The sequence below is a fragment of the Manis javanica genome, chromosome 4 (genome assembly GCF_040802235.1).
Source record: "Manis javanica isolate MJ-LG chromosome 4, MJ_LKY, whole genome shotgun sequence".
NCBI lineage: Eukaryota > Metazoa > Chordata > Mammalia > Pholidota > Manidae > Manis > Manis javanica.
In genome coordinates, this window is record NC_133159.1 from 166,536,355 (window position 1) to 166,563,524 (window position 27,170).

The window sequence follows — 27,170 nt, forward strand, 5'->3', positions numbered from 1 at the left end:
GCCGTAAAAACTACAAAACCCAAAGTATAGCGCAAGCTCCCTTCGTCCAATAGGAACCGCCCGTGTAGCGAGGCGCGGAGGCTGGCTCTCGCAACTTAAGATGGCGGACGAGAGTGAGACAGCAGTGAAGACCCCGGCACCTCCGCTGCCGCTGATGATGGAAGGGAACGGAAATAGCCATGAGCACTGCAGCGATTGTGAGAACGAGGAGGACAACAGCTACAACCGGGGGTAACGAGATCCTCGGAATTCAATTCCTGCCCAGTCTCCCACAGCCTGGGTCTCTGGGGTGCGGGGAAGTCAATGGGAGCTTAGTGTAACCCCACCCCCGTATTCTTATTGGCTGAGACATTGGATCCTGCTTGGCGATTGGTTGCTGTCTTTGTCATTTACCAGGGGTGGTGCTCAGTATATTAAGGGCCGGAGACATTCAATACTTTCATTATATGAAAGTTTTCCTGTGTGATGTGCCACTCGTGTGTCAGGTGCGTCCCGGGAAAAAAGCATGTTGGACGATGGTTCCTGATGGCACAGCATGGGTCAATCTAACATTACAGTGCAAAGGGAACATTACTTAACAGAGGTGTGTGAACAACGTGATTAGCAATAAACGATTAATAGAACATTTCGTTTCAGTTCTCCTACAATGAGGAAATTGAGCAGGCCATACAAACCATAATTATGTAGTAAAATATTATCAGGGGATCTCAAAATACAAATTTACCCTGTAAACCGTACGTAATTACCGTGTGGCGATGTTTTGACGTATACAGTGTCCGTTGCTCCAAATACTCTGCAAGTTTCCGGAATAATATATAATTAGGTCTTTCAGCGTCTTTGCTTGGTTAAATTTGCGTAGTAGTCTCAAGCCTCAAGAAATTGAGTGATGTCGCTTCTTGGACAGTGTTTTGAAGTGGGTCTAATACTGCATCTCCTGTACTTTAGGTTCTCGCCTATTAGAAACTGTTCCTTGGGCAGAAGAAATGCATCAGGAGTTTGAGTGTTGAATTCTATTTACAAATCAGTTTTCACTCTTGTAAGCCACACCCTGTCATCCATTTTCTTCATATTGTTATAGTGGCTGGCACTGACTGATTCTTCCTATCTGTATTTACATAGATTTTTTTAATGGAAGGTTACCAGAGACTGTTTTGAATGTATAACTTTGGCTGAGTCTGTGGCAGTCTGATTTCCATAGCCATTTTATCATTTGCAATATTGGTGGTAGTCCTGGAGGTAAACGTAGAAGGTTGATGCCTTTGGATAAACTTAAAAATTCTGTTACCCTGAAGAGATGGGAGAATAAAGGATTATTTTAAGTGATTTATAATCTGCTTGTGATGAATCCTTAGGTTAAAAGATCTAGCTTTTATGTTCTTCAACTCACATTAAAAATCACAAGAAGAATGTAGAGAAAAAGGAAGTTTGTCAAATTTGGTTTTATAAGACTATTCTTTTGCTGTGACTCACAACAAATCTAATGTAACAACCTTGTTTTGAAGTTTGAGATCCTAAGAAAGAAAGAGCTGAGAAAGAGGAAATAGAAATAGGAAGGAGGGAAAATGCAGCCCTCCAGAGTAGCAATCCCAACCATTGATGAGAGTTGTTGAATTTGAAAGTCATTCAGAAGTGACTGTAAGGCTTTTTCCTTTCCTCTTTATGTAGTTCCTTTTCTTTTTCTCTGCTCAAGTGTTGCCCTGAGCAATGCCTGTATCTTCAAGGTGGCTTTGTTCCCTATAATCTGAATCACTTTACAAAATTGTTTGGCAGAAAGTTCTGTGTTTTATTTATAGTACAACAAAGTGGTAACCCCAAAAAAACCTTTGGAGGTGTTTTTTGTTGTAGGTGGCTATCCTCTGGGTGAACAAATTAAGCTTATTAGCATCCTGAATCTAGAGGTCTGTGTGAGTTTGGAGGTGGCGAGCAGAGGACCCAGCCTGGAGGACACAGTCTACCTCTGGCACTTAGAATCTGAGGTAGAGTTAACATTTTCCCACTAGTTATGGGAGAAAACAGTTTTGGGAAGAAGCAGTGGCACAGTGGGGAAGCATAGACTTAGGAGTCAGTCAGACATGGGCTCAAAGCCTAGTTCTGACACTTACCAGTCCTGTGACCTTGGGAAAGTTACTTACCACCATTTGTAGGGATTAAATGAGGTATAATCTGGAATGCCACCTCCCCCTTTCCTCCTATTCTTTCTTCAGATCTTCCCTGTCTTCCTTCCCGGACCATGCTCCCCTACTCTTACCACATACTGTCTTTTTTTGTGGCTTTTATCATAACAATAGTTAAATAACAGGTGTCCAGTCCCTGCCTCTGCTGACTGTAAGGTGCCTGAGAACAGAGATCATGCTTTTGAGATGCCTGGTGCTTAATGGGCATTAATGAGTATTTGCTAAATGAATGAATGGCAAATGTTCAATTTTGTAGCCTAATGTTAATGGAGTTTCATTTCTCTTCATTGAGGGAGAGGATGTCAGATTTTTCTTACATGCATACTTTCACCCACGTTAGTCTCATTGTAAGCCTTACTAGTGTATTTTATGAAATACACAGAAATGAAGGATCCCCTAATTTTCCACTGTTTTTTGGCTTGAAATTTTTCTTGTCATAATATTATTTAATATGTCTTCAAAAGTGATACTAGAATTGCAGGAAAATATTTCCTTTTAATGTTAACAATTCTAAAGTGTAATGTGTAATAAAAGTTAATGATAGTTCAAACTAACCCCTAGTCTCTTAGGCCTTTTGTTCAGGATGGGCTCACAGTACTGGGTACTGATGAAATGAACTATATCCCTGCACTAGAATAATAGGAAATGCCGTGTGCTAGTTTCTTTACATCCTTTTGTGTACGAGTTTAGTTCTTGACTTTTCTAGTTATGTGTTTCTTCCACAATTAAACTGTTTGGTGAGTATAAATTTCATATGTACATATAAAAGTGCACAGACACACACACAGTATATGTATATATGTAGTTTGATACACACACACACACACACGCTTATGACTCTAAGTTTATAAGCTAATATTTTAAGTCTACTCAACAGAGGAAAGGCGAGTAGCATTTTCCTGTTACTTGCCTGACATAAGTAACCCCAAGCAATTGAGAGGAGAATCAGACTAAGATAATCTTTATGCTGCATCCCCCTCCAGCTCATGATTTATTTATATGGTTTAACATGCTTGTTTTTAGTGAAAGGCTTTCCAAGAAATATTGCTAAAGAATAAACCTTATCAGCTGGCAGTAGATTTTAATTTGGGAGAAGGGAACCAATAAAGTTTATCTGGGTGTTTTGAAACAGGAAAGAATTTCTAGACTATTTTGTTCCTAGGATTCTTCAGGAATTTGTTTTGCAATGTCATTGATACCATTGAGATGCTGGTAAGCCATGGCTCAAGAGCACTTTGATAAGGCGAGTCTCTTTCCCATCCTGCTCTCTTACTCTATGGGGACAGGTAAAAATGAGATCTTATAAGCTTTCCCCATTTCCTAATCATGAGATAGTATCCTTATGAAAAACTTAGGAAAAAAGAAGGTTTCTTGAAATTCCTTAAAGCTCACCTTACTTAACTTTTGTTCTATTTTTCAGATTCTTCAAGAGTGGTTCTTTCCCATTTTTATTTGGTGTCTTATAGCTGCATCTAGCTCTTGGAAAGAAGAAATCTTTTTAGTCCCTTTTGCTTAATTTCTCTCTTCAGCTTTTAGTTTTTTAAAACTAGAGCAACGCAGAAATGAAAAGAGAAACTTCATCACAGATATCAAACAAGTGTTCTAATTTTATTTCCCAATTAAGTGGCAATTTAAAAAGAAACTAATCAAGAGCTGCTTCAAAGAGAAGAGACTGGAAAGCAGAAGAAATGAAAAGTAAATGAGAGGCTATTTCAGGGAGACTGCTGCTCATGGCAAACCCGTTTTGCTGATTTTTCACATTGTTTAGTGTGCTCACTCTAAAATCTCCCAGCTTTACTAAGTGTGCTGTTCACCCCTTCCCTGTGGAGTTCATCGATTTTTGGACTATATATAACTTATATATGTCATAACTTTAGGGGGATGCTTCTTTAGCTGTTTCTCTTTATCCTTTTATCTGAAATCTCTATCCTGCAAGTCCTCTCTTCTAATTCCTTTAGAAAGGTGCTCTTGTGAATGTGGCATTTAGGGCACACAAAACAGGGCATTCTCTATTGAGAACATCAAAAAACCCCACTAAATTTCTTCAACTAGTTTAGTACTTGCTTCCAACATTTTTCTACCACTGCTGACTTGGAGAGGCAGCTAAGAAGGACTCACAGTTGTGAAGTGTTCAATAAATGTTACCTGTTGGTGTTACTACTATGTGCTTGCCACTGTGCCGAGCCTGTGTATGGGTTATCTCATACAGACTTCACTTTGAAAGACTCACTTAGCTTTTGTGGTGAGGCTTGGGATTTGTATCCCTACCTCTCCCTCTGACTGTTCAAGAAGAAAAATTTCAAGAAGTTTAGGATCCATTCTGAACTTCCTGGAATTTTTTTCTCTGCTGTCTTGACTTCTGCAATGGACTCTGTAGTGGTATAAGTCCTTTGAATCCATTGAGCAACCCACAGGCTTTCCCAGACTAGGGAGCTATTTGATGATGGAGGTGGCTGGCCCCTTTAAACTCTCCTTGGTAGACTAATGTCTTTTGCAGAGGTCATTCTAGTGTGTGAAATTGCTGCCAGCATTGAGTCATTGCTCAGAAAATTACTGAAAATGGTCTCTGAACAGCATTTGATTTGACCTCAGAGTTGCCAGGTTACACTCTAGCTCACCAAACCAACTCAGAGGATGTGGAATTTGCATTTCTTTATCATTCCTATTTTAAACAGTTTAGTATATCAGAGCTTTTGTGACCCTTAAAGTACCAGTCATCCTCCATGACAGGAATTGGCTTGTTCACCCTCAGAACCCTCGCTCACCATCCCAGGGAGGGCAGAGGGAGGCAGTAAAACAATCTTTTGTAATCCCTTCTACAACCTGCTGTTCTTTTCACAGGCCTCCTAGGATACCTTGATGGCAGTACTAAAGTGTTTTTATTTTTCTCATTATTTAGGATTCACAGCAGTTTTTATATAAATAACTGGTGGGAATTTGCCATGTTTGGGATATTTCATTAAGTGATCCTGCAGTCCTAGCGGTACAGAGGATAGCCACTTGATACTGAGTTGTGCCACGTGGCTTCCATCTGGGCACCCTTGTAAATGCCACTTCATTCTTTGGGTTTTCTGAGTACTGGTAGGATTGCTCGTGAGTGTCTTATACCTCACACACAAATTAGTTTGCCGAAGGATTTCCTGATACCTAAAAGTGGAATCAAAAGGATATTAGAGGCTAGGATTTATTTAGTAAGTTCTATGAAAAGTTTTATTTTTGGGCCAAAGAATTATCTTTCAGTTTTAAGTGACAAGTTATGAATTTTGTTTTCTGAACTCTTTTTCTTGGGTCTCATAATCAAACCTAAACCTGTGGCTTGTGTTTAAGACACATTGGAACTATTTGAAGTAGTTATGGCAGAGGTGTTTGTTTTAACTCCTGTAGCACGGGTCCTAAAGAGGGAGAAGACAACAAATAAGGAAGTTAATAATTCAGTAAGAAATTGATAATTTAAAATCTCATCCCGTGGCTCAAAAGAACCTAGTGTTCTACTGCTTTCATGGACTAACGCAGCTATCCCCTGGAAACATTACTAAAGATGTTTGGCTGACCCTCTTTTGGGCTCTAGCTTGTCATGGTTTTTAGTCTATTATATCTGGAAAATGTCAGTCAAGCACATATTTGTTGAACTCTTAACTGTGTACTCAGCATAACTAGAGGTACTGTGGGAAAGAGTTCTATGAGATGTGATCCTTGTGCTCAGGAAATATTTAATCTCATTGGGAAGCCAGGAAACAATATGTTATATATGAAGTATTTTTTGGGAGATCATGATCTCAGAAATCAAGAGAGCTAGAGCTGTCAGGCAGCTTTCTGTATAAAGCATGGCTCACTTTCCTTATGACCTCTAATACCTGCTCCTCTGACACACAGAAATGTGTTTTAGGGCCCTGTGCGATGAGACACTGTTCTTGTGGCTCTGGAGGATTCTCAAGTGAATTTGCACAGAAACAGGACCATAGTGTTTGAGAAGGAATGGTCCAAGTCTCTAGAGATGGGTGGCTTTATCCCTGGCTACTGGTTGGATAGTTCGTGACCAGTTTGCCTTGTATCTCTGGGCCTCGGTTTCCTCTTTTGTGAACAACAGGTTTAAGCCAGGGGGCCCCGAGATTCCTTCCAGTGCTCGTGGCTTAGCCCACACTCCCCCATAACAGCCTCTGCTCCTCAGCTACGCACTTTGAGTGGCTTTGTCGTCCAGTGGGATCTATGGGAGGCCTACTTTACACCCTATCCCTGCTTGTCGTGTTGCCTGGAGGTTCTCTGTTCTTGCTCATCTGTCAGCCTGCCTTCCCCTCCTGCCTACTCACACACCCTGCCTCTGCATTCTGTTTCTAGAAATAAGTACTGAGGTTCATTTTCCATCTCCTCTCCCAGCCCTGACTTTATACTAGAGCATCCACAGGATTCTTAGATGTTTGAACTTAGAATATTTTGACCTTCATTAAGAAATGACATTTCTTGATTGCTTTCCTTCCCGTTTCCGGCTTTGTCATTCTGCTAATTCTTTTCATATTGGCCAGGTTGGTCATTAATGCCTTGAGTTGATCAACTTCACTTTAGAAGGTAAATTTCAGAATTTTTATATGAACTCCCATCTCCATGTCCGTTATAGCTTTGCCCTGCCCCACCCCAAAGCAAATTTCAACTATCTGCTTATTATTTTGAAACCATATGAACCAGTTGGGATTTGATTTGCTATATTCCAAGGTTCTGGCCCATCTCTTTGGAGTATGCTAAGGTGACTGGCAGGCCTAGAGAAATCTCTGAGAGATTGATGTTTCAATTTACAGAATCCCAGCATGCCCTCAGATATCCACCTAGTGAATATGGACTTCAGGTGCCTTTGAAAACAAGGCTGAATCCCAGCCAGGATTAGCCTGGCTTCAGTGGGGTCTTCTGATTTGGTTCTCAGGTGCAAGGAGAAGCTGTTCTGTGAAGTGGAATTGGCTTCTCAGGAAGCTTCTTGAGGACCTCAAGGCCTCTGAGCTTGATTTATTATGGATAATTAAAATTATTATAATCACCTTGAACACTAACTAGTGGGCTTCTTGGAAGTCTCACCTCTGAGTCAGTTGTCTTCCTATTTGGGTCAACTTGTAAAGCCCCAGTGTTCTTAAGTTATTCTCATGGACGTGACTCAATACCTGGTAGCTCAGTGAAGATGATCTTTTTTTAAAAAACTTCCTTTGTGCTTTGGGCGTCTGTATGCTTGATGTACAAGTTGAAACAGGATTGTTACTTAGTACAGGGAAAATGAAATTAGCTCACTCATTTTAGTTTGGGTCTTGGAACTTATCAGGCACTTACACTGATGGTACATTGGCCTGGATCCTCCCACAGAAATGGGGTCTGTGAGGCAGTGGCTGTACAGAAATATCTCCACTAAATAGCAAGAACGAAGGCAGAAAGGTAGTTTTTCACTGATTTTGCATACTTGAAAGATTTCCAAAGTTGGAGGAAGTAATTTCTTCTATTTTCTTTTTGTAAAATTGTGTTTACTAAGTATCCGATTGGTTAATATGCAGCAGTTCTTCACCTTGACCTTTTTGATTCTTTTAATCTAGAGAATTATAAAATATTTCTTATGGTAATTCACATACAGGGACCAGATAATTTATTCCATTGGCTGAAATGAATAAGGACTTATAAATTGCATCACCAGTGGAACATTACTTTGTCCCCTAACATCAACCAGTTTTTAAGCTCTATATGATTCTGCAGCTGAAGTATGAATATCTCTGGAATTAGAAAACCATACGGAGTTGCCATAGACTGCAAATAGGCCTGTATGTGATAACAAAACTGAGTTCATTAGAAGGGAAAAATTATCTTCAGGCGGTAAATGACTTCATGGTGCCTGTTCTTTGCCACAACTGAGTGTTACTGGTCCTCCATGTTATGCCTACTGTGGCTCATTAAGGTAATACTTAGGAGGTACACTTCCATCTAGACCTCCTGACCTTACCCTTGGGATAAAGTGACCTCTAGCTTTTACTGTATCCCCCTGACTTTAGTCTCTGTGCATCAGGGACCACCAAGAGGCCAGCTGGATGGGCAGGCACAGTCACTCCAGAACAGGAGGGGGAAAGGGTGGGTAAGCTAGATGAGAACGCAGAGTTTGGGGCCTAGGGAAAAGCTGGGCTTGGTACATTCTAGGTTAAGAAGCTGCTGTCACTGTAGGCTTTCAAGCATAGGAGGGACACATGGAAAGCGATTTTCAGAGTGTGAGTTCCTCAGCTGTATAGGGTTTAGGATGATGCAGAAAGATTGTGAAGTCAGGGAGATCCGGTAAAGGCTGGTGGTAACCTTAATTTGAGCATAAAGTCATGAGGTCTTGGCAGCAGTGCTCCTCTATCAGGATTAGGAAGAGATACATTGAAGGCTTTCTACAATAAGAAATGGCAGCATAGGGCTTCAAATTGCCTTTTCCCTGCATAGTACCTCTTGCCATGAGATGATGATGAATATTAAGAATTACCCCAAGGCATTTTAAGGCCATGAAGGCTTTCTGAATTACAAAATAAAACTTAAATGGTAGTTACCATAATGGTACGGAATGTGTATTTTACAGTTTTAATTCTTTGAAGATTGGTTCTTTATTACACAGTTAAAAGAGTACCCTGTATTTAGCTGATCCTGCAGATTCAGGTTCATGTATCTCAGATTGAAGTACTTTTGACTTTTCATGGACGACCTCTAGGGAAAATTGTAGAGTAACATCAGACTGACAATGCCAAAATCAATTCAGCTGTGGCAGAAACCAACTGCAGCCATAATTAGGAAAGCGAGCTACAAGGTGAACTTAAGATTCATCAATACAGTGAGGGAAACCCAGATTCAAAACTGTTTTTCTGAAATCAACAAGAATCAAGAGAAAACATTTGGGAGCAAATGAATAGAAAATGAAAAGCACCAGTATAATAATATAATTTGTGTTTAAATAAAGATATTGAGAGACAATAAAGAAAACGCTAATAAAAAGCTAGGGAACTGTTCGGTGTGGCTAAGAAAGTGTTGTGTTCGTTGTGCCTGTCATGCAGAGCAAAGCGGCCCGAGGCAATCCACTTCGTTATGCTCATGCTTATGTGTCGCGCTCTGGCCCGAGTGGCTGGGTGCTTCATCGTGGTGGTTTTCCCAAGATCCCTAGTTCTGGGTTTTGCGTGTAGTGATCACCCAGTCCGAGCCAGCTGACAGTTCTCAATCCTCAGGGCCTGAGTTAGGCCATTTTCCTGATTGTTTGGTTATTTTGGATACAGGGTGCAGCAACGTTAAACGGCCTTTCTCCTTGTTCCTTCCTCCCTTCCCAGTACTGCCTTGTGCTTTAGGTCCAGCTGGGGAAACCCACTAAACCTAATGCTCTGGGAGGGTGGGGGTGAGGAGGGTTTCCAAACAGACCACTTTTGGCTGTCATCTTTTTAAATTCAGGGCTTTAAGGAAGGGGTGATGGTATGAATGCCCTGTTAAGAATTATCATTTGCCTTTGGTGCCAGCCACCTGGCAATTTAAAGAAAATAAATACATAAAATAAGAGCAAGTGTGGAAAAGGTGCTTCCAAACAAATAGGATATTTCTTATACAGCGCTGCCTCCCTGGGAACCGATGGGAGTGAGGGGGAGAGCTGTTTGCTGGTGTCCTCCAAATGCCCCTTCTGGGATCTGGATTCTTTAGGCTGCTTCTGAAGCCAACAGGCTTGGTTAAAAAAAGTCTGGCTCCACAGAAAGCTCTTTGTCAGTGTAGCTCAAAACAAATGATTGTTTTTTTAAACCCTGCATCAGTATTTACTTTGTCTTACAGTGGTTTGAGTCCAGCCAATGACACTGGAGCCAAAAAGAAGAAAAAGAAACAAAAGAAGAAGAAAGAGAAAGGCAGTGAGGCTGATTCAGCCCAGGACCAGCCTGTGAAGGTAACAAGGAGGCTCTGTTTCCTTGTGACTGAGAGTCACATTTTCAGATGAGAGAGTTTGGGGATAAATGTGCGGGAACAATTTAGATTGACAGTCTCCACTGGTGTTACTTCAAGATGGAGGATTCGGATCTCTCTGCTGCCCTCTGCTGCCCTAAACCTAGGTGATGAAACTGCTATCAGTGCCTTAAAAGACACAGCAGGTTAGACCTTGGCTCCCAAGCATGGTGCCCCCGAGAATGTACAGGCACATAACTGCATGTGGTGCTGGGCTCAGTGCATAGAGGAGTCACGTGGTAACAGCCCCTGTTGCTTAGAGCAGTGGTTCTCGGCCTTTCCTGTTGAAAGTCCTCATCACTGTGAGAATAAAGGACCTGTTCTTTGTAAGGCAGATCTTTCTATATCGCAGGCATTCTTCTAATGCCATAGTCACTGTGATGAAAACCATGAGGCCCACAGAAGCAATTTCTGAGTTCCACTGGCTGAGAACCACTGGCCTAGAGCTTATGACCTACGACTGACACACTGACATGAAACCCAGAAGTATGGGTAAAGATTGTTTTGTTGTCATAACTAAAACAATGTTTTAAAAAGAAAACCCTATATTTCAGGTAAGTACTGTCCTCTTCAGAATAGGCCCTGGGAAAGCTCAAGACAAATCGTAATTCCACTCTCAGAATTGCCTCCAGAACAGTTTGTAAGCCTCACAAGAAATCGTGTCATTCCAGTATACCCACTCTTTGCTTTATACCTCAAATATTATGCTCCAGTTTGAAGCTCCTACCTTGGTGAGATACGGCTTCAAGTAATTTTTTTTACTATTTTCAATATCAAGCCCACTATGAAAAAAATGCCATCATTATTGACCACCATGTTGGCTAAGTGCTTGCTAGGCACTTCATTTATTAACCCCCGAACCGTCTACATCCCCGCGAGGTTAGGTGGGGGTCTTCTTCATATTAAAGATGAGACAGGTGGCTCACCCATGTCTTTCAGTCAGAAATTCTTACCCAAGCCCATGCTTTGGCCTTAGGGGTTTTTGTTTCTTTGCCTGTGTGATGTGGGTGTTTGGATGACTCCAGGAGTCTCAGAGCTCAACCCTGTATCAAATGGGTCACTTTGTTTTTTTTGTTTTTTTGTTTTCTAATTTTTTATTAAGGTATGTTTGATACCTTAATAAAACATTCTTAAAAAACCTTTAAAAAACTCTTATGAAGGTTTCACATGAAAAAACAATGTGGTTACTACCTTTACCCATATTATCAATCCCCACCCATGCCCCAATGCAGTCACTGTCCGTCAGTACAGCAAGATGCCACAGATCCACTATGTGCCTTCTCTGTGCTACAGTGTTCTCCCCATGATCCCCCACACCATGTGTACTAAACATAACACCCCTCAGTCCCCTTCTCCCTCCCTCCCCACACACCCTCCCCCACCCTCCCCTTTGGTAACCATTGGTTCCTTCTTGGAGTCTCTGAGTCTGCTGCCATTTTGTTCCTTCAGTCTTGCTTCATTGTTATACTCCACAAATGAGGGAAATCGTCAAATGGGTCACTTTGGAATTAGAAAATTTTAGTAAGACATCATTTACATAGCTTTCATTTTCCTTTTTATGAGAATGATGCAGTTCATTGTAGAGAATTTAGAAAAAAACATAGCAAGTGGAAGAAAATTAAAATCACTTATAGTCCTACCTCCCAGGAATAAGCAATGTATACATATTGGTTGATGTTCTTTCTTTCCTTCTCATTCTAAATAAAAAAAAGTAGTAAAGTAAAAGTTTTAGAGGAAATTATAATCGTAAGCCTGACATAAGACCCAGAAACCATAAAAGGAAAATTAACAAATTTAAAATGTCTCTGTAAAACTAAAAATGATAAACAACAAACTGAGAAAATATTTACAATGCATGAATCAATGAATGTAAAATCATGAAATGAGTAGGTGGCTCAAAGAAAAAAATGTTCCAAGAGTGTAGATGGTTAAAATCGTAATGAAAGAAATTAAAATTAAAGCAGTATTTTTTTTTTCTCCTAGATTGGCAGAGATTAAGATTTAGTAAATCTAATGATAAAGGTCTAGAGAAACACATGGTCTTTGGGTTATTGATGTTAATTAATGAACACTGTTCATTGGGTTATTCATTAATATTCTTTTTTTAAAGAGTAAGTGGATATATAATTCCAAATATACACATCCTTTGACCCAGCAAGCTACCACTTAATTCTGCAAAAGTTCATATTCTAGTGAGCAAAAACAGATGTATAAGAAAGTTCATTACGACATTGTTTGCAAAACTGAGGGACAAAACCACCAAAATGACCATCAGGAGGGGGTTGGCTCAATATATTGTGGTCTGTGCACGTAGTGGACTCAGTTGCCAGAATGAGTAGGCCTCTGTGTCCACATGGAAAGGTCTCTAAGAAATAGTGTTTAAAGAAGAGCAGCTTGTAGAATAATACCATATGATCTAGTTTTAGTTTTTGAAAATTGTGTGTGTGTTTGGAGCCTGCATGCAAAAAAGTCTGGAATTATATTTGCCTCTTCTCACCCTGCCTCCCAAATTAAGACCGTTGGTAACAAGGATTATATCTGAAGGATGGGAGTGTTGGGTTTTTGCTTTTTATGTTTATTATACATTTCTGCATTATTTGAATTTTTGCACAGAGCATGTATTGTTTTTGCCATCAAATATCATAAGACTAAGCAAAGGAGAGATCCTGTAGGAAGCACCCACCCATTATATAGCTCATCGTCATCCACTCTTTCTCCAGTTGTACAATATATGACCTCTGGGATTAGGACAGAGGAACCACTCCTCTGCTTTGAGTTGTACGCCTTAACTCTTGAACTTGTAATTAGTCAAAAGTCCTTATTAACATAATGGGCCTTTTCTCTCCCCAATTTTGTTTTGTCCAGATGAACTCTTTGCCAGCAGAGAGGATCCAGGAAATACAGAAGGCCATTGAACTGTTTTCAGTGGGTCAGGGGCCTGCCAAAACCATGGAGGAGGCTAGCAAGCGTAGCTACCAGTTCTGGGACACGCAGCCCGTCCCCAAACTGGGTATGTATGTGCTTTCTTCCCCAGGCGCTGGTCATGGATGCGCCTTAGCCGCGCTCAGGGTCTCACTCTGAATTTGGGAGGGAAGACAGTTAAGTCCTGGAGTTCCTTGGTGGTTATTTAGAGGGTAGTCTTTAAGTTGCAGTTACAGGCATACCTTAGAGATAATGTGGGTTTGTTTCCAAACCACTGCAATAAAGTGAATGTCACAATGAAGCAAGTCAAATGAAGTTTTCAGTTTCCCAGTGCCTGTAAAAGTTACGTTTATACTATACTATAGTCTGTTAAGTGTGCAATAGCATTATGTCTAAAAAAGACGTACATATCTTCATTACAAAATACTTTACTGCTAAAAAATGCCAACCATCATTGAGTTTTTAGTGAGTTGTAATCACTGATCACAAATCACCGTAGAAAATACAATAATAATGAAAAAGTTTGAAATATTGTGAGAATTACCAAATGTGAAACAGAGACATAAAGTGAGCAAATGGTATTAGAAAAATGGCGCAAATCAACTAACTCAGTGCAGTTGTACAAGAAAGTTCATTTTGTAAAACTTTCAGTTTGTAAAAAACGCAGTATCTGGGAAGCACAGTGAAGTGACATGCAGTAATGAGGTATGCTGTATAGAAAGGCTATTGTTCAGGGACCTTATCATCTCACAATAGCACACTCTGAGAACAGATAATTCTCTTAGCCCATCATCATCCAATATGAATCTACAAAGAAAAACAATGTATTGGCACACAATGGATAGGGATTTCTGTATTCCCACATAGATTTTATAGAGAGACCATCTTGCTTATCTGGGCAAATGTTTAATAATGGAATGGGCTTAGTCCCCAGCCTCTTCCCAGCCAGTGCATGCTTACTAAATGCGAAGTAATTTGACACATTGCTTAACAGCGATGGCTCAACACCTGGAGTACCATACGCAGGTTTGGTTGGCACCCTGTAAAAAAGTTACACAGACTCTTAGAGGGGTGAGACAGGCAGACATCTAAAAGGATTCCAGAAGAGACCTGACATAGCAGAGTTATAGATGCCTGTTGAGACAGAGCCACAGCTAATGTCGATGGCTAACTTCAGAGGCTGCTATTGACAAAGTTTCTGGAGTGGTTGCACCATGATTCTAAGCCCAACTGATGGTCCAATTCCTATTTTCTATGAAAATGAGAAAGTATATTTGAAAACAGATGTGTTCCATCAGCAAATGTAAGTGGCCTTCAGGTTATCCATGATACTGCTCCCCTCCAGAAACACAGTGAGATTTGATAGTATGTTTGGTGGAGAGGGCAGGGCTGAGGACTGGTGAGGGAAGAGGGGCAGCTGTGCCCAAGGAAATGCAGCTGTTCCAGAGGTGAGGAGTATGCAGTGCAGAGCCTTGTTACTCAAAGTGTAGTCCTCAGACCAGCAGGATGGGCATAGCTTAAGAGTTGGAGAAATGAAAAATCTCAGGCCCCACTCCAGACCCACAGAATCAGAACTTGCAGGGGATTTGTATCTGCTCTGCAAGTTTCAGGAACTCTGCTCTGGAGCAGATGGAGTTCTTGGACAGCTTAGTCACAGTCCAGAAACAAGCTGAGGCCTGCCCCCACGGGGGGTGGGAAGTAAGGCACTGCTGAATGGTTCTGAGAGGTGAATCGGCAGCGGGCGCTATTCCAGAACCCTGTCCTGACCCATCCACCTTGTCAGGCTGCCTGGATCAGCCAGGTCCCAGGCCCACTGGCTAAATCCTCTAGCGAGGCTTTGGGTCAAAGTAATGCTTTTAGGGCATCGTTAGTAATAGGTCCCAGTGGCCACTTCCCCAAGGAGCAGGAAGAACGCAGAGCCACACACTCCACCTCTGGGTGAAATGCACGGAGGTGGTGCATTGTGGGGGCTGGCCCAGTTTCAGATGGGTTTAGTTTGATTTTGTTTTTCATTAGGAATGTACAAATGACTTAACTCCATTTTTCATAGACAGTGGGAGCTAGTGAAGAGGTGAAGTGGATTAATGGATTTCTGTTCCTCTTAGGACAGATACTCTTTGTTGTTTGCCTCAGTTTCTCCACAGTAAATGTAGAAAGTGTCACAGGTTCATTCTCAGAGAGCTCACACAGTTGCTACAGGAGCCCTGACAATCTCAGGAAGGTGGAACGAGGCTCCGTTCGAACTATTTCCTCTGAATGTGCCATCTGTGTAGCATGCTGTATGGGGTTCTGTGGAAGAGCAGTCACTGAGCATCTGACCGGTCTGCCTTGCAGGTCTGTGGTCAGTTGAGCCAAATTCAGATTCCTTTGTTTCTATGAGTCAGCCCTTAGAAAGTACCACACTGCAGGCATCAGTTGGTCTGCATGGCTGAGTTGGTACCCTGGTTCACTTCTGAGAATCCCGGGGTAGTGTGATTTATAGCTCCTTGCCTTAACTCTTCTCACTTAAATGGGAACTAATGATTGTAAAACTCAAGCATGTAAATGTACTGTGTTTACAGTACTCACCACCTTGTTGGGAGAGTTATAATTAGATCCACTTAAGTATAGATCTTTAGTATTTGACTGAAAAGACCTAGAATTCTTCAGAAGTTTAAAATCATCCTACATTCACCACTGAAAGACCTTCTAAACAGTTAAGTGTTTTAGGCTGTGTAACACTTCTCTGTGCTCCCAAATAAACTTTTGATCTCCCTTTTCAGAGCGTGTCATTCTACTTGCTTAAAGTCACCTCCTTTTCCCACTCTAGGAGGGGAGTGGTAAATCCTTTTCTCTTTTTCCTTCCTCATCTCAGTGGATTGGAATCTGACCACTCTTAGTTTTTAAAAGTAACTATCAAACCAAAGGGAGAAATGCAGATTTGGCTTCTCTGGGCTCTGAGAGAGAAGCTTCCCCACTCTTCCCCTCTTCCGTGTCCTGCTTGTTTAGTTCAATGTCTTCCAAATCTCACATTCTTTTCTCCCAAGTCTTTCCCAATTGCCCTCTTGTGCTTAGCTTTGGATCTTCAGTACTGGAAGGCAGAGAGAATTTGGGGGGAAGTACCCAGAAAGAAACCCTCTGAAAGTCCAGGGTTTTCTTTTCCATTTTCCAGTGTCCTCCTCGGTTGTTCACTAGCTCTGGGTGGCTAGAGAAAATTGGCTGTCTCCCATCCTCTGCCGGAGCCTCCCACCCCTGCTCAGCAGGAGGTGCTCAAAACCTCCAGAAGGTAGAGGGCAGGTGGTCCCCACAGGCAGAAACCCTGAGGCTGAGCACTGGCAGAGGGCGGTGCAGGCGCCTCAGGCCACTTCTCTGCTCTGTGGGCACCCCACACTGCGCATCTGTTAAAAGTGCCTTCTGCTTTCTCAGTGTTGCTATAACTGCTTTGTCAGCTATGTCTTAGAGTCATCAAGCCCCCTCGAGGTACCCTGGGAGAGCTGGTTTAGCAGTGTCGTGGGCGCTCCTCATGCTCGGTGGCAGGTGCCTGCTTCCCTATCTGCTTGGTGCCCGTGATGATGAAGATCTGAGTCCATTTCACTCGCCAGCTTCTGCCACTGATCTGGCACATTTTAGGATTCTGAACATGTGTTGTTGTGTGTTGGACCTAGTAACCAGCCTAAATGAAAAGATTTGGCCTTGAGATTTAGCGTCCTACAGTAGGAAAGTTTGCCAGTGTCCTCTCTGGAAATCATTAAAAAAAAGTAGCAATTAACAGGTTCTGAAGTCAAAGGTATTTTGGAAAAAGTGTAAATTCAGTACAAGACAGGAAAGCTTGACTAACACCTAGGCAGGGCTGGAGTAGAACCTTGGGACTTTCTAAGGGTCAGGTCCTTGGATTTAGGCTCAAAACATTTTACATGGCAGTGATTGGAAGTGGATTTGCTTACATTGACTAATTTGCTACGTTATGAATAAATCAAAAGGCCAGTTTCTAAATAGGACAGAAAAGAATAACCTTTCTCCCAAGCAAACCTATTGGGGAACCAGATGGCAAATAGGAGGCAGCCAGGTGCTTCTCTGCTATATGTGCCCTGTGTTGCCTGTACTTTCCCTCTTGTGACTCATAGCAGGTTGGTAATGACTTGTTTATTAAAGATTTGCTCAGAAGATGGTACATTTTGTGGAAACAGGGCCTTGTCTTTTCCCTACTGTGTCCCAGGGCACAGTGTCTAATGCCCAGTGGGTGCTCAGTAAATGTGATGAGTGAACGAGAGATGGTCGGTCCTGATGGTGTGGTCCTCGGCATACACGCAGCCTGATGCAGCCATTCCCACTGCCCCTGCCCCACACACCCATTACTGGGAGTGTCTAGAGCTGCCTTTTGCACCTTAGAATGACATATTTGGGCTGGAAGGTCTGAAAATCAGTAAAAGCATAAACTGAGTGCCTACTGTATACCAAACCCTATTCTGGGAACAAGCAGTATACTGAGTGGGTTCCTTTTGAAGACTCAGTTTTCAAAATGTACTAAATATTGCACTCCTTCAAGTGTGAACATGAATGGACTCTGAATTATAGGAACGAAATAATTGCAAGGGCCAAAATTAACTGGTTGTATTTGTCAAGCGTCCAAGTTTATCAGATGCGTCTGATTTGGCTGTGGGTGGGAATTAAGGCTGTATCTTCTGAGCACCCCCAAGCACTCCTCTATAGAGGAGGGTATCTGTCCAGGGTGGGATGTTGTGTCGAGGGAAACTTCCCAGCAGCATTGTGTAGACTGATTCATCCTAAAGGCATTCACAGGACTTTGTAAACACCGAGGGCTCAAGTTGGCGGCAGCAGTTAACTGGCTCCTGTTGCTGAAAGCTAAGGCTGGCAGAGCTAAGATCGAGCCTGGCGCCTAGATGCCATCATCTGGTTCAGGAATGGGCCCAACACGTTGTTGCCGTTGACACAAAAGTAGCCTTGTTGCATCTCCTTATAAATCCATCCAGGTCGGTGGGTCTGGGCCAAGGCTATGACAGTGCTCTTTACACCACCCAGCAGGCAGGAAGCCAAATTAGTCAAGATAAATGTTTGTCATTCATTAGCTAAAGGGAGTTTTAAAAGGATTTCCAAAAAACCAACCACCTTGGATCCCAGTAATTGTTCTGAAGAATTGGACCTCAGTTAGGAGCCAAGGGAAGCTGGAGAGATGGTCTGCGGTTGCCAAGCACAGAGTGTTCTTCAGATGGAGGGCTCCTAGAGACAGGAAGAATTGCTGTGGTTGAGTTTTGAGCTGAGCTGTTTCCCTCCCCCAGGAGGCAGAGGGTGAGGCTCATGGCTGTGCTCTTCTTCCAGGAGAAGTTGTGAACACCCATGGTCCTGTGGAGCCTGACAAAGACAACATCCGCCAGGAGCCTTACACCCTGCCCCAGGGCTTCACCTGGGACGCCCTGGACCTGGGGGACCGTGGTGTGGTGAGTAGGCCCAGGCAGGCCCAAGGTGTGGATTGGGCGCCACCTCACAGTGAGCCCTGCGTCTACCCAAGCCTGCTTCACGGACTGTTGAGAGCTGAGCCAAGCAGTCAGGAGCGGCCCCCATCTGTTGCCTCTGGGTCCTGCCCAGGACTCCACGTAGAGAGCACTTGGCTTCTCTAGCAGGTTGAGAGTTAGCCTCTGAAGCTCCCCATGGCTGATAACCCTTTTGTCATGCATTCATTTTTCTTGTTATCCAGTCATTCATTCATTCCTTTGTCTTAATGATGGAGTGGTTGGTTACCTGGATGACATTCTTGGTCTGCCACTTTATGTACTTGCGTCTGTCCTTCATGGCTTAGTTTCCTATTACAGCTAGAACACTTGTTCCAAAACAGTCTCTTCCATGCGCGGGATGGAAAGGATTTGTGAGTTTAAACATAGTGTTTGGTAGTTTGCCTTGTCCTTCTGAAAAGCTTGGAGCCTCAGGGTATTGGAGTTGGTCCCCAGCTGGCAGAATATCTCTGAGGCAGCTCCTTCTTTCTCTGCAGCTGAAAGAACTGTATACCCTCCTGAATGAGAATTATGTGGAAGATGATGACAACATGTTCCGATTTGATTACTCCCCAGAATTTCTTTTGTGGTGAGTTATAAGAGGGCTTTCTTATGTTCTGGGTCAAGGCATAGAGCAGAACAACCCGATTTTTCATCCCTGCTAAGTGTCAACCTTTGAATGGGAACTTAGTGTGTAATTTTGAAGTTCCCACATCTGAAGGAGACTTGCTTCCAGGGGAGCTTAGAATCAAAACCTTATGTAAGACAGAATGATGGAGTGAGAGACACCTTTGAGTCATTGGTACCCAGAAAAAAAGAACACTTATTGTGTGATAACTTAATGTAAGAAGGGTAGAAGGGAGGAAACCTACTAGATTTAAAAGAAGGGTCTTTTTCAATCCTGTTGCTGAGCATGCTTCATTGTATGAAAGTAGCCTTGCCTGGCTAAGCCATCCACCCTCCTGGGCCACATTGACTGTCCAGGAAGATATAGGCATGAGGCTGCAATGGAGAGAGATGCCTGGGAGGGGAGGGAAAGGAAGAATGGGTGAGCAGAGAGAGTGATGGTACCAGAGGGGCTTATGGAACTAGAGCTCTCAGGGCTCTACAATTGGCTCCTGCCCATGGGGCCCACTGGACTCAGAGCCAAGGAGGCCAGTCATCTGGCTTAAGTTGTCAAGGTGAATGAGCACAAGAAACTGGATTGGGTACAAAATCCTCAGTATGACAGCCTTGGATTAGGTGGATAAGTAGACTAAGCTTCCTTCTGAGCTGCAGGAAGGGGCTATGGCTCCATCTGACTTGTGTCCAGGAGGGCTTGGCCTAAATTTAATTTAGCTGTTACCCATCCAGGGAGGTGGTAGCACAAGGTTAGACTCAGCTGTGGAGCCCAAACAGCATTCCTAGCCTTTTGGCAAGGAGTACCATAGCCCCTGTCTCTCTTCTAGGGCTCTCCGGCCACCTGGCTGGCTTCCCCAGTGGCACTGTGGGGTTCGAGTGGTCTCAAGTCGAAAACTGGTTGGGTTCATCAGTGCCATCCCAGCAAACATCCACATCTATGACACGTAAGCCCAGTCCCACCCACCACCCTCACATACCCACCAACCCGCTTGGTCTGGGAGGGAGGGAAAGAAAACACACATACCTTCTACAAAAAAGAGGGAAGGACCCATCCAGGGAAGGAACTTAGGTCCTGGAAGAGAAATTTATACTAGGAACTGCCTGTTGGGCTCTTAGTTGTTGCTCGTTCTCTCGTGCGTGGCCTGGGCTAGAAGGGGTGCACCCTGAGGGCCAGTATGCACTGAACAGGGCTCAGTGTTTGCACTCTTTGCAACGTGGTCACCGGTCACATGTTGATGCACTTGAGCAGCTTCAGAAATGGGCCAGAGCCAATGTGACTCACATCCAAATAGTCATGGGGGCTTCAAGCTCTGCTCTTCATTTTCCCTGGAAACATCAGAGCCATCTGCCAGTCTTCTGGGCTTATTAGGCCATGGATTCTACAGGAGTTGGAACCCTTGGAATCCTGGAATAGCCCCCCGACTTACACTGTGGAGTGCCCTGCCTGCTAAAGGTGGAATGCCCCTAGCCCGCTCTTGGGGATTCATCAGGGAGGAGCTGGTGGTGTCTTTAAATAAAGAAGTTTGCTTGGGTCCCATTTACCTTTGGAAGCAGGGCGTGCGTGTGTTGAGAGAGTGGGTTCCTTGCCGGGTACAGCAGAGCAGCAGGTGGGAATCCAAATGCTGTCTGCTGAGTGTGGCTGATGGCGGAACACATGCCTGCGTTGGAGGCTCTGTGCTTGTACCAGTGGCTCCACGTGCCATGAAGGGAGTGATTTCCCTGTTAAAAGCTTTGTTCACTGGGTTTTCCCCTCCCTCTCCAGAGAGAAGAAGATGGTGGAGATCAACTTCCTATGTGTCCACAAGAAGCTGCGCTCCAAGAGGGTGGCTCCGGTCCTGATCCGAGAGATAACCCGGCGGGTTCACCTGGAGGGCGTCTTCCAAGCCGTTTACACTGCTGGGGTGGTGTTACCAAAGCCTGTGGGCACCTGTAGGTAAAAATCTCTTGCAAGGTCCTATCGATACTGGCGTGCCTGCTCTGGTTGAGGAGATTGTTTCACTGTGAGTCGCAGCTCTGCCTGTCAGCAGCTGTCTGTGGCCGAGAGCATCTTGCTTCTCTAAGGCTGCTGAGACGGGTGGGGCGTGTGCAGGGGAGCCGGGCAGGAAGCAAGGAGTGAAGGGAGCGGCTCTAGAACGGCCACCGGAAAGCACGTGTTCTGTCCACAGGGGTTAGTCATCCTCAGCTCCTGCTGATTCCTGCCATTTGGAAATGGGGGGTCAGTCTGCAAGGGTTTCATTTAGTTTTTTTAAGAATGAGCCCAAATGTGCATTTTTATGGTAAATGTCCAGATGCTTTAAATGGTTGGCTCGATTTTGTTTTGAATATTTTGTGAGCCAAAGAGAGCATGTGTGATTGCTGTGTGACCCAAGAACAACCTCTGCCTCAGAAAGGTGTTTGAAAATGATTCAACAGCCTCTGCCTCAAGATTTTCAGAAGCAAGACCACCAGGCAAATGCAGTAGGGGAGGAAAAGGGGGGTAAATATTCACAGAAACCAGAAGTCTCATTCCAGGAGTGAGGTTTGCCCTTCCCAGACAACGACTGTAGCAGACAGTGGCTTTTGAAATTGAGGAAGGAAGAAAAATACGGGAAGAGCCAGGGAAGCTCTGCATTCCTTGGGGGCGTTTGGAGAAGGGGAGGAGCCGCTGGCTCACACGGGGCCTGGTGTGCCTCTCCCGCCACCTGCTGGCCATCTGGAGATCCTCCATGCCATCATCCTCTTAAAGGGGACTTGCCAGAATCCTCTGAGGACAGGATGTTTGTGTCCCCACAGGTACTGGCATCGGTCCCTAAACCCTCGGAAGCTGATTGAAGTGAAGTTCTCCCACCTGAGCAGAAATATGACCATGCAGCGTACCATGAAACTCTACCGACTGCCAGAGGCCAGTGGTGCTCTGGGGCAGTGGGCAGGGGCAAGAGAAGCTGAAGAGAGTCTGGCCCAGGGGCACGGCTTTGAGGGGGAAGGGAGCTGGGGTCAGAATAGTGACCCAAACCATAGTTCCAGATTCCTAGACCTGCCGTTTCTGTTGTTTGTGTTATCTTCAGCAAGGGTTTTATTTTAGTCTGACCTTCTCAGCTCTCGTGCACCTTCGCTGGGGCTAACTTCTGTCAGTCTGTTGAGGGCTCAGAGAATGCATGTTCTTGTAATTTTAGCCTAAGGGAAGCATAAATAGAAAAATGTATCCACTTACTGAACTGTAGCCCACCCCAAGCCCAGTGCAAATATGCCTTAGAGTGCCCGGCAGGTGCAGGAGGGCTGACCTGCGTTTGGGAGGTAAGCCCAGATTTCCAGTATCACAACTCCCCATCCAGATTTTGCCATTGAAGAACCAGGCACCTAGGAATGAGCTAGTTTTCTATTCTGGGTTGGTTTGCCTCATTTCTCAGCGAAATAGGTGCTGCTTGTTCTCCACCTGTGCCTGACTTCAGAATCCTGTTGGGTCTTGAAATCACTCCTCCTCCCTCAGAGTCTTCCAGTCAGGGTCAGAAGTTACTGCCCACCTGGACTTGTTGGCTACCAAACTGGATTAGTCACCCTGGAATGGGGCTGCTCCACCACTGGATTAAGGTCACTGGTGTCACCTTTTGAGAGACCACTGCAGTGTAGTTAGACACTGCCCCAAAGACCAGATTTGGCGCCCCAAACTATCAGTTACTATGATCGATTTGCCCTGAGTGGTAGGCAGGCAGAGTGCTCTTGAAGTGTAGCAGCCAGAAGACTGTCTCTGGATCTCCCACTTGTAGGTGAGAACCCCAGCATGGCTGTTTTTTCAGTCCAGGATTTGAGATGTCACTATACGATCTGCCATGTAGAAACGAGGTCAGTAAGTGTTCCCTGGAGGCATCAGGATTAGCAAGGAGTTTTGGCAGCTAGACGTCATGGAACTGCAGTTTTAAAAGCAATTCCTACATAGGCAACAGTTGTATCACAGTGACTGAGGTATATAAACTGTAACTCCTCCCTGTTTTCAGACTTGGCTGACCCTGCCTTTGGAGATGTTCTGTCAGCCCCAATATTTACTCCAGAGCATCACATGGCTTCATTCCACATGAGCATTTTTTAAGAAAAAGCAGCTGTGGGGTGGGATTCTGGTTTGGTATTAAATCCCAGGAGTTGAGCTTTTCTTCTGAATTCAACTTGCAGCAATGTTCTGCTGGGGCCAATACTAGTGTAGCCCTGTCCAGGTGGACAAAATGGGCTTCCAGGGTAGACTGCTGGGCTCTGGGGTCCCATGGTGCCTGCAGCTAGGACTGGCTGTGAAGCATTCTAAGTCTACAGGAGAGGGACTGTGTAGGAAGTGACCAGCTGTGGTCCAGTGGGAGAGAATTGTGAGGGTTCCGAGGAGAGGTGCCAAGAAACTTTTTGCTGAAGTCCTGGAGTAGCACTGGGCTGGGCCTGCTCCAGAACACCCATGGGATGTCGGGAAGGCTTGCTGTCACAGCCCACTGACTTGGGCTGGGTATGGTCGCGGGCATCTCCCTGTGTGCGCTGTAGAGCATTTAGCAGTATTCTGGCTTCTATCCACTAGGCGCCAGAAGCACTCCTCCCCCTAGCTGTGACGACCAAAAATGTCCCTGAGTATTGTCAAATGTCCCTCTGGAGGGCAGAATTGCCCGTTGAGAACCACTGGGCTTGAGGGACAGAAGTCACACCCAGAATAGCCTACGAGTCCAGAGGCTACAGATCTTGTGCTGTACGTTAGACAGTTTGGAACAAGGGAGGGGTGTGATGGGCTGTGTTTTCTTGGGAAGACGGCCTGGGCCGAATGGATAACGGATTGAAACAACAGCCTTAGCCAGGGATGACGGGCTTGAATAGGAGGGAAGGGCCCAAAGATAGCACAGAGTCAGGAGCTGTGCCTGCGTGCGTGTGGACAGTGGGCAGGAGGGAGTCGCCAAAGGTGGTTGATGAGTCTCTCTTGAGGGTCTGGGTGGACACATACTGGGGTTAGAAGGGAGACAGTGTGAAGTTTGGAGTGTCCGTAAGACTTGAGAGGGGACCAAGATGCTCACAGTCCACACATCTGACGTTGTCTTGTCTGTCTGCCTTACAGACTCCCAAGACAGCGGGGCTGCGACCAATGGAAAAAAAGGACATTCCAGTAGTGCACCAGCTCCTCACCAGGTACCTGAAGCAGTTTCACCTCACTCCAGTCATGAGCCAGGAGGAGGTGGAGCACTGGTTCTTCCCCCAGGAGAATATCATCGACACTTTTGTAGTGGAGGTGAGCAGGGAGAGGTGTTCTGGGCCTCTGACCATACGTGGAGAGGTGTCCTTGGATGGCTGTATTTCCTGGGCTCAGTGACTGAAGAACTGACTGATGGGGGCTTGACACCCCAGACTTCCTTGACCATCTGTGCCTGGCCCTCCTTAAAAATAGGAAGTTGTGGCGCACTTGCCAAAATGGACCTGGCACAAGCCCTCCTTCCACCTGCCCCTGCCCTCAGTCCCCACTGGTGACACGGTAGAGACGACCCTCTCAGTCAGGTGAGCCTTTGGTTCCCTGCCTGCCCCAGGTTGAGGTTGTGCAGACCAGGCATCAGGGGCCCAGTCTGGGGGAATATGAACCTCAGGATGTCCCTGACGCTGTGCAGGCATGGAAAGTGTGTGTGACAGGTTCAGCCTAGAGTCCGGCCTGGATTACTACCCTCCTGACTCTGTCCACAAGTGGCATTGGCCAGTGTATTTTTCTCTTCCCTGCGTATCCTGTTTCAGTTTCCACCCGTTCATCCAGAGAGGCAGAGCCGCCGGAGGGTGTGAGAGGCATAGGAAACACAGTTCCCAGGCTGCGGTGCATGCACGACGTTGCCTCTGTTTATTGTCTTCCCTTCAGAATGCAAATGGTGAGGTGACAGATTTCCTGAGCTTTTATACGCTTCCCTCCACCATCATGAACCATCCAACCCACAAGAGTCTAAAGGCTGCTTATTCTTTCTACAACGTTCATACCCAGACCCCTCTTCTAGACCTCATGAGCGACGCACTTGTTCTCGCCAAAATGGTGAGGAGCAGACTGGAGGGTCCTGACATCTAGGGGGTAGGGCAGTGGAGTGCGGGGAGGTAGCTGCCCCAGACAGGGGGCTTTGAGCCCTCCCTGCCCTCTTGCTCAGCTTAGAAAGGGTCCCAGCAGTTTTCAGCCAGCCGCTCCAGGCTAGGAGGGAGCAAGGAGCGCCCACACGAAGTGAAGGCATTGAACTCCTGATTCATTTCAGTGAGTTTAGTTCTCACAGGAGGCGCTGCCAAGGAGCCTGAATAGCCAGGCCTGCTCGGGGAGTCAAGGGGTTCTCCTTACACACTGCCCCACCTGGGGAATGGGGAAATCGGTCTCTTGTCATGGTGAGTCATCGGAGCAGCTGACTGCAGAGCACAGGGGAGGGCACAGGCTTCTTTTATCCCCCAAGAGGCTGTTGTCCGTCAGTCCTCATCATGGGCTCTGCAGGCCGGCCAAACAGTGGACAGTCCAGTCCCTGCCCTGGGGGAGCATCTAATCAAGTTGATGAGATTTAGGAGGTGTCTTCGTCACGGTCTCAGGGCAGCGTATCAGGTGCCATAAAAATCACACGGTGCACACTGAAGGCCTAAGGGTTGGGTGTCTGGCGAGTAAGGGAGTAATGCATGTGAGAGTGGCTGATAGAGGCCAGCTACTTGAGGGAGTGTTTGGGCTCCATGTCCAGAGAGAACTGTGAGAATTACCAGTGTTTCCGGGAGGCATAACGGATCAGTGGGAGCAGTGGCTTGGTCCGAGTACAAGCATGTACTCTCTTCACCTGTTCTTGTTTGTCCCTGCCTCCGTGCAGAAAGGGTTTGACGTGTTCAATGCACTGGATCTCATGGAGAACAAAACCTTCCTGGAGAAACTCAAATTTGGCATAGGGGACGGCAACCTGCAGTATTATCTTTACAATTGGAAGTGCCCCAGCATGGGGGCCGAGAAGGTACGTGTGTGCCCTGGGCAGCTGCAGCTTGGGTCAGGGGTTTGGTGTCTCCAGCAGAAATACGGCCATGAGTCTGGGATCTAGTATCAGTCTGGGCCTCTGTTCACTGGTATTTGGGTCCTTGGTGGGTCCCCCTCTCTGATGGCCAGACTAGCAGGGCCAGTGTTCCCCTTTCAGCAGCTGGTGAGAGGGTGGCAGAGGGGACAGGCCCCAGAGCAACACAGAAGCAGGAAGGCTGTTTCCAGCTTCCCTGCCCACCAGTGAGCTGCCTCAGCTGGATGGCGGTGGGGCGTTCAGGACTATCTCAGGAGCCTGCAGGTTGCGTTGCCCATGGGTAGCCAGGAAGGTTAGAGTCTCCGGCTCTGAGGGGTTTTCATCTGGGCTGCTGCCCTCATCCTCAGCCATTGCTCTGCCAGCTCAAGGGGCAGCCCGGGACCATGGATGTCATCAGCATGACTGAATAACTGCCGAGCTAGAGGGAGACCTTATGACCGGTGGTCCTCAGGATGCAGGCAGTTGCTTTCCTTGAAGGATCTCATAGACATACCAAGCCTCTCTTTGAGGTCAAGTGAGAGCCCCAGGCCTGCTGTGAGTCTGCTTGCAGCCCCATGGCACTGCAGGCTCAGTCATTTGGAACCTCAGGACTGGGTGGGAAAGTGGGAGAGTCTTCGGAAAATTGTCAACTCAACCCTGCCTCTCCCCATTGGCTCTCCTAGGTTGGGCTGGTGTTACAGTAATCAGTCGCCAGTGAGATTCTGGATAAAGCCACTGAGAATTCAAACCAGGAAATGGAACCCCGCCACTTATTGGTCCAATTTTCACAAACGTGAGGATCCCTGGTGAAGGGAATAGAACCGAACCGGCTTTACCAAATCGCCACTGAACTTGACAGTTGTATTGCAATGGCGTAGGCTGTGTGATGTCACCTCTGGCCGTGTCTCTGGTCTCCCTGTTTTCCAACTAATCACTTCCTTAACGCAGCCATGATCAAGGGAATGTAACTGCTGAAAACTAGCTCGTGATTGGCATATTATGGAGTTAACGGGTGAATAATAAAAGTATATATATATATA

The 27,170-nt window shown here is 45.3% G+C and overlaps 1 protein-coding gene across 3 annotated transcripts; it reads left to right on the plus strand.

Moving 5' to 3' along the window:
* The first annotated feature begins 62 nt into the window (after positions 1–62).
* Positions 63–27,170, plus strand: NMT1 (N-myristoyltransferase 1). 3 transcript variants are annotated; one of them, XM_073235700.1, is made up of 12 exons: positions 63–231; positions 9,969–10,077; positions 12,999–13,143; positions 18,372–18,490; positions 19,039–19,130; positions 19,990–20,106; positions 20,925–21,095; positions 21,935–22,043; positions 24,216–24,286; positions 24,878–25,163; positions 25,960–26,097; positions 26,814–27,170. In XM_073235700.1, the coding sequence occupies exons 1-12, from the start codon at positions 101–103 to the stop codon at positions 26,832–26,834; spliced, it is 1,509 nt and encodes a 502-aa protein (XP_073091801.1). In that variant the 5' UTR covers positions 63–100; the 3' UTR covers positions 26,835–27,170. The 3 variants fall into 3 exon arrangements, with proteins under 3 accessions (XP_073091801.1, XP_073091802.1, XP_017526452.2); XM_017670963.3 differs by having other exon boundaries at positions 64–231; positions 24,216–24,386; positions 24,996–25,163; XM_073235701.1 differs by lacking the exon at positions 24,878–25,163 and having other exon boundaries at positions 24,216–24,386.

Coding starts and splice junctions, on each gene's coding strand:
- NMT1 (XM_073235700.1), top strand. CDS start 101: ATGGCGGACGAGAGTGAGACAGCAGTGAAGACCCCGGCACCTCCGCTG. Junction 13,144..18,371: donor GCAGCCCGTCCCCAAACTGG/GTATGTATGTGC, acceptor CTCTTCTTCCAG/GAGAAGTTGTGAACACCCAT. Junction 19,131..19,989: donor TCCCCAGAATTTCTTTTGTG/GTGAGTTATAAG, acceptor TCTCTCTTCTAG/GGCTCTCCGGCCACCTGGCT.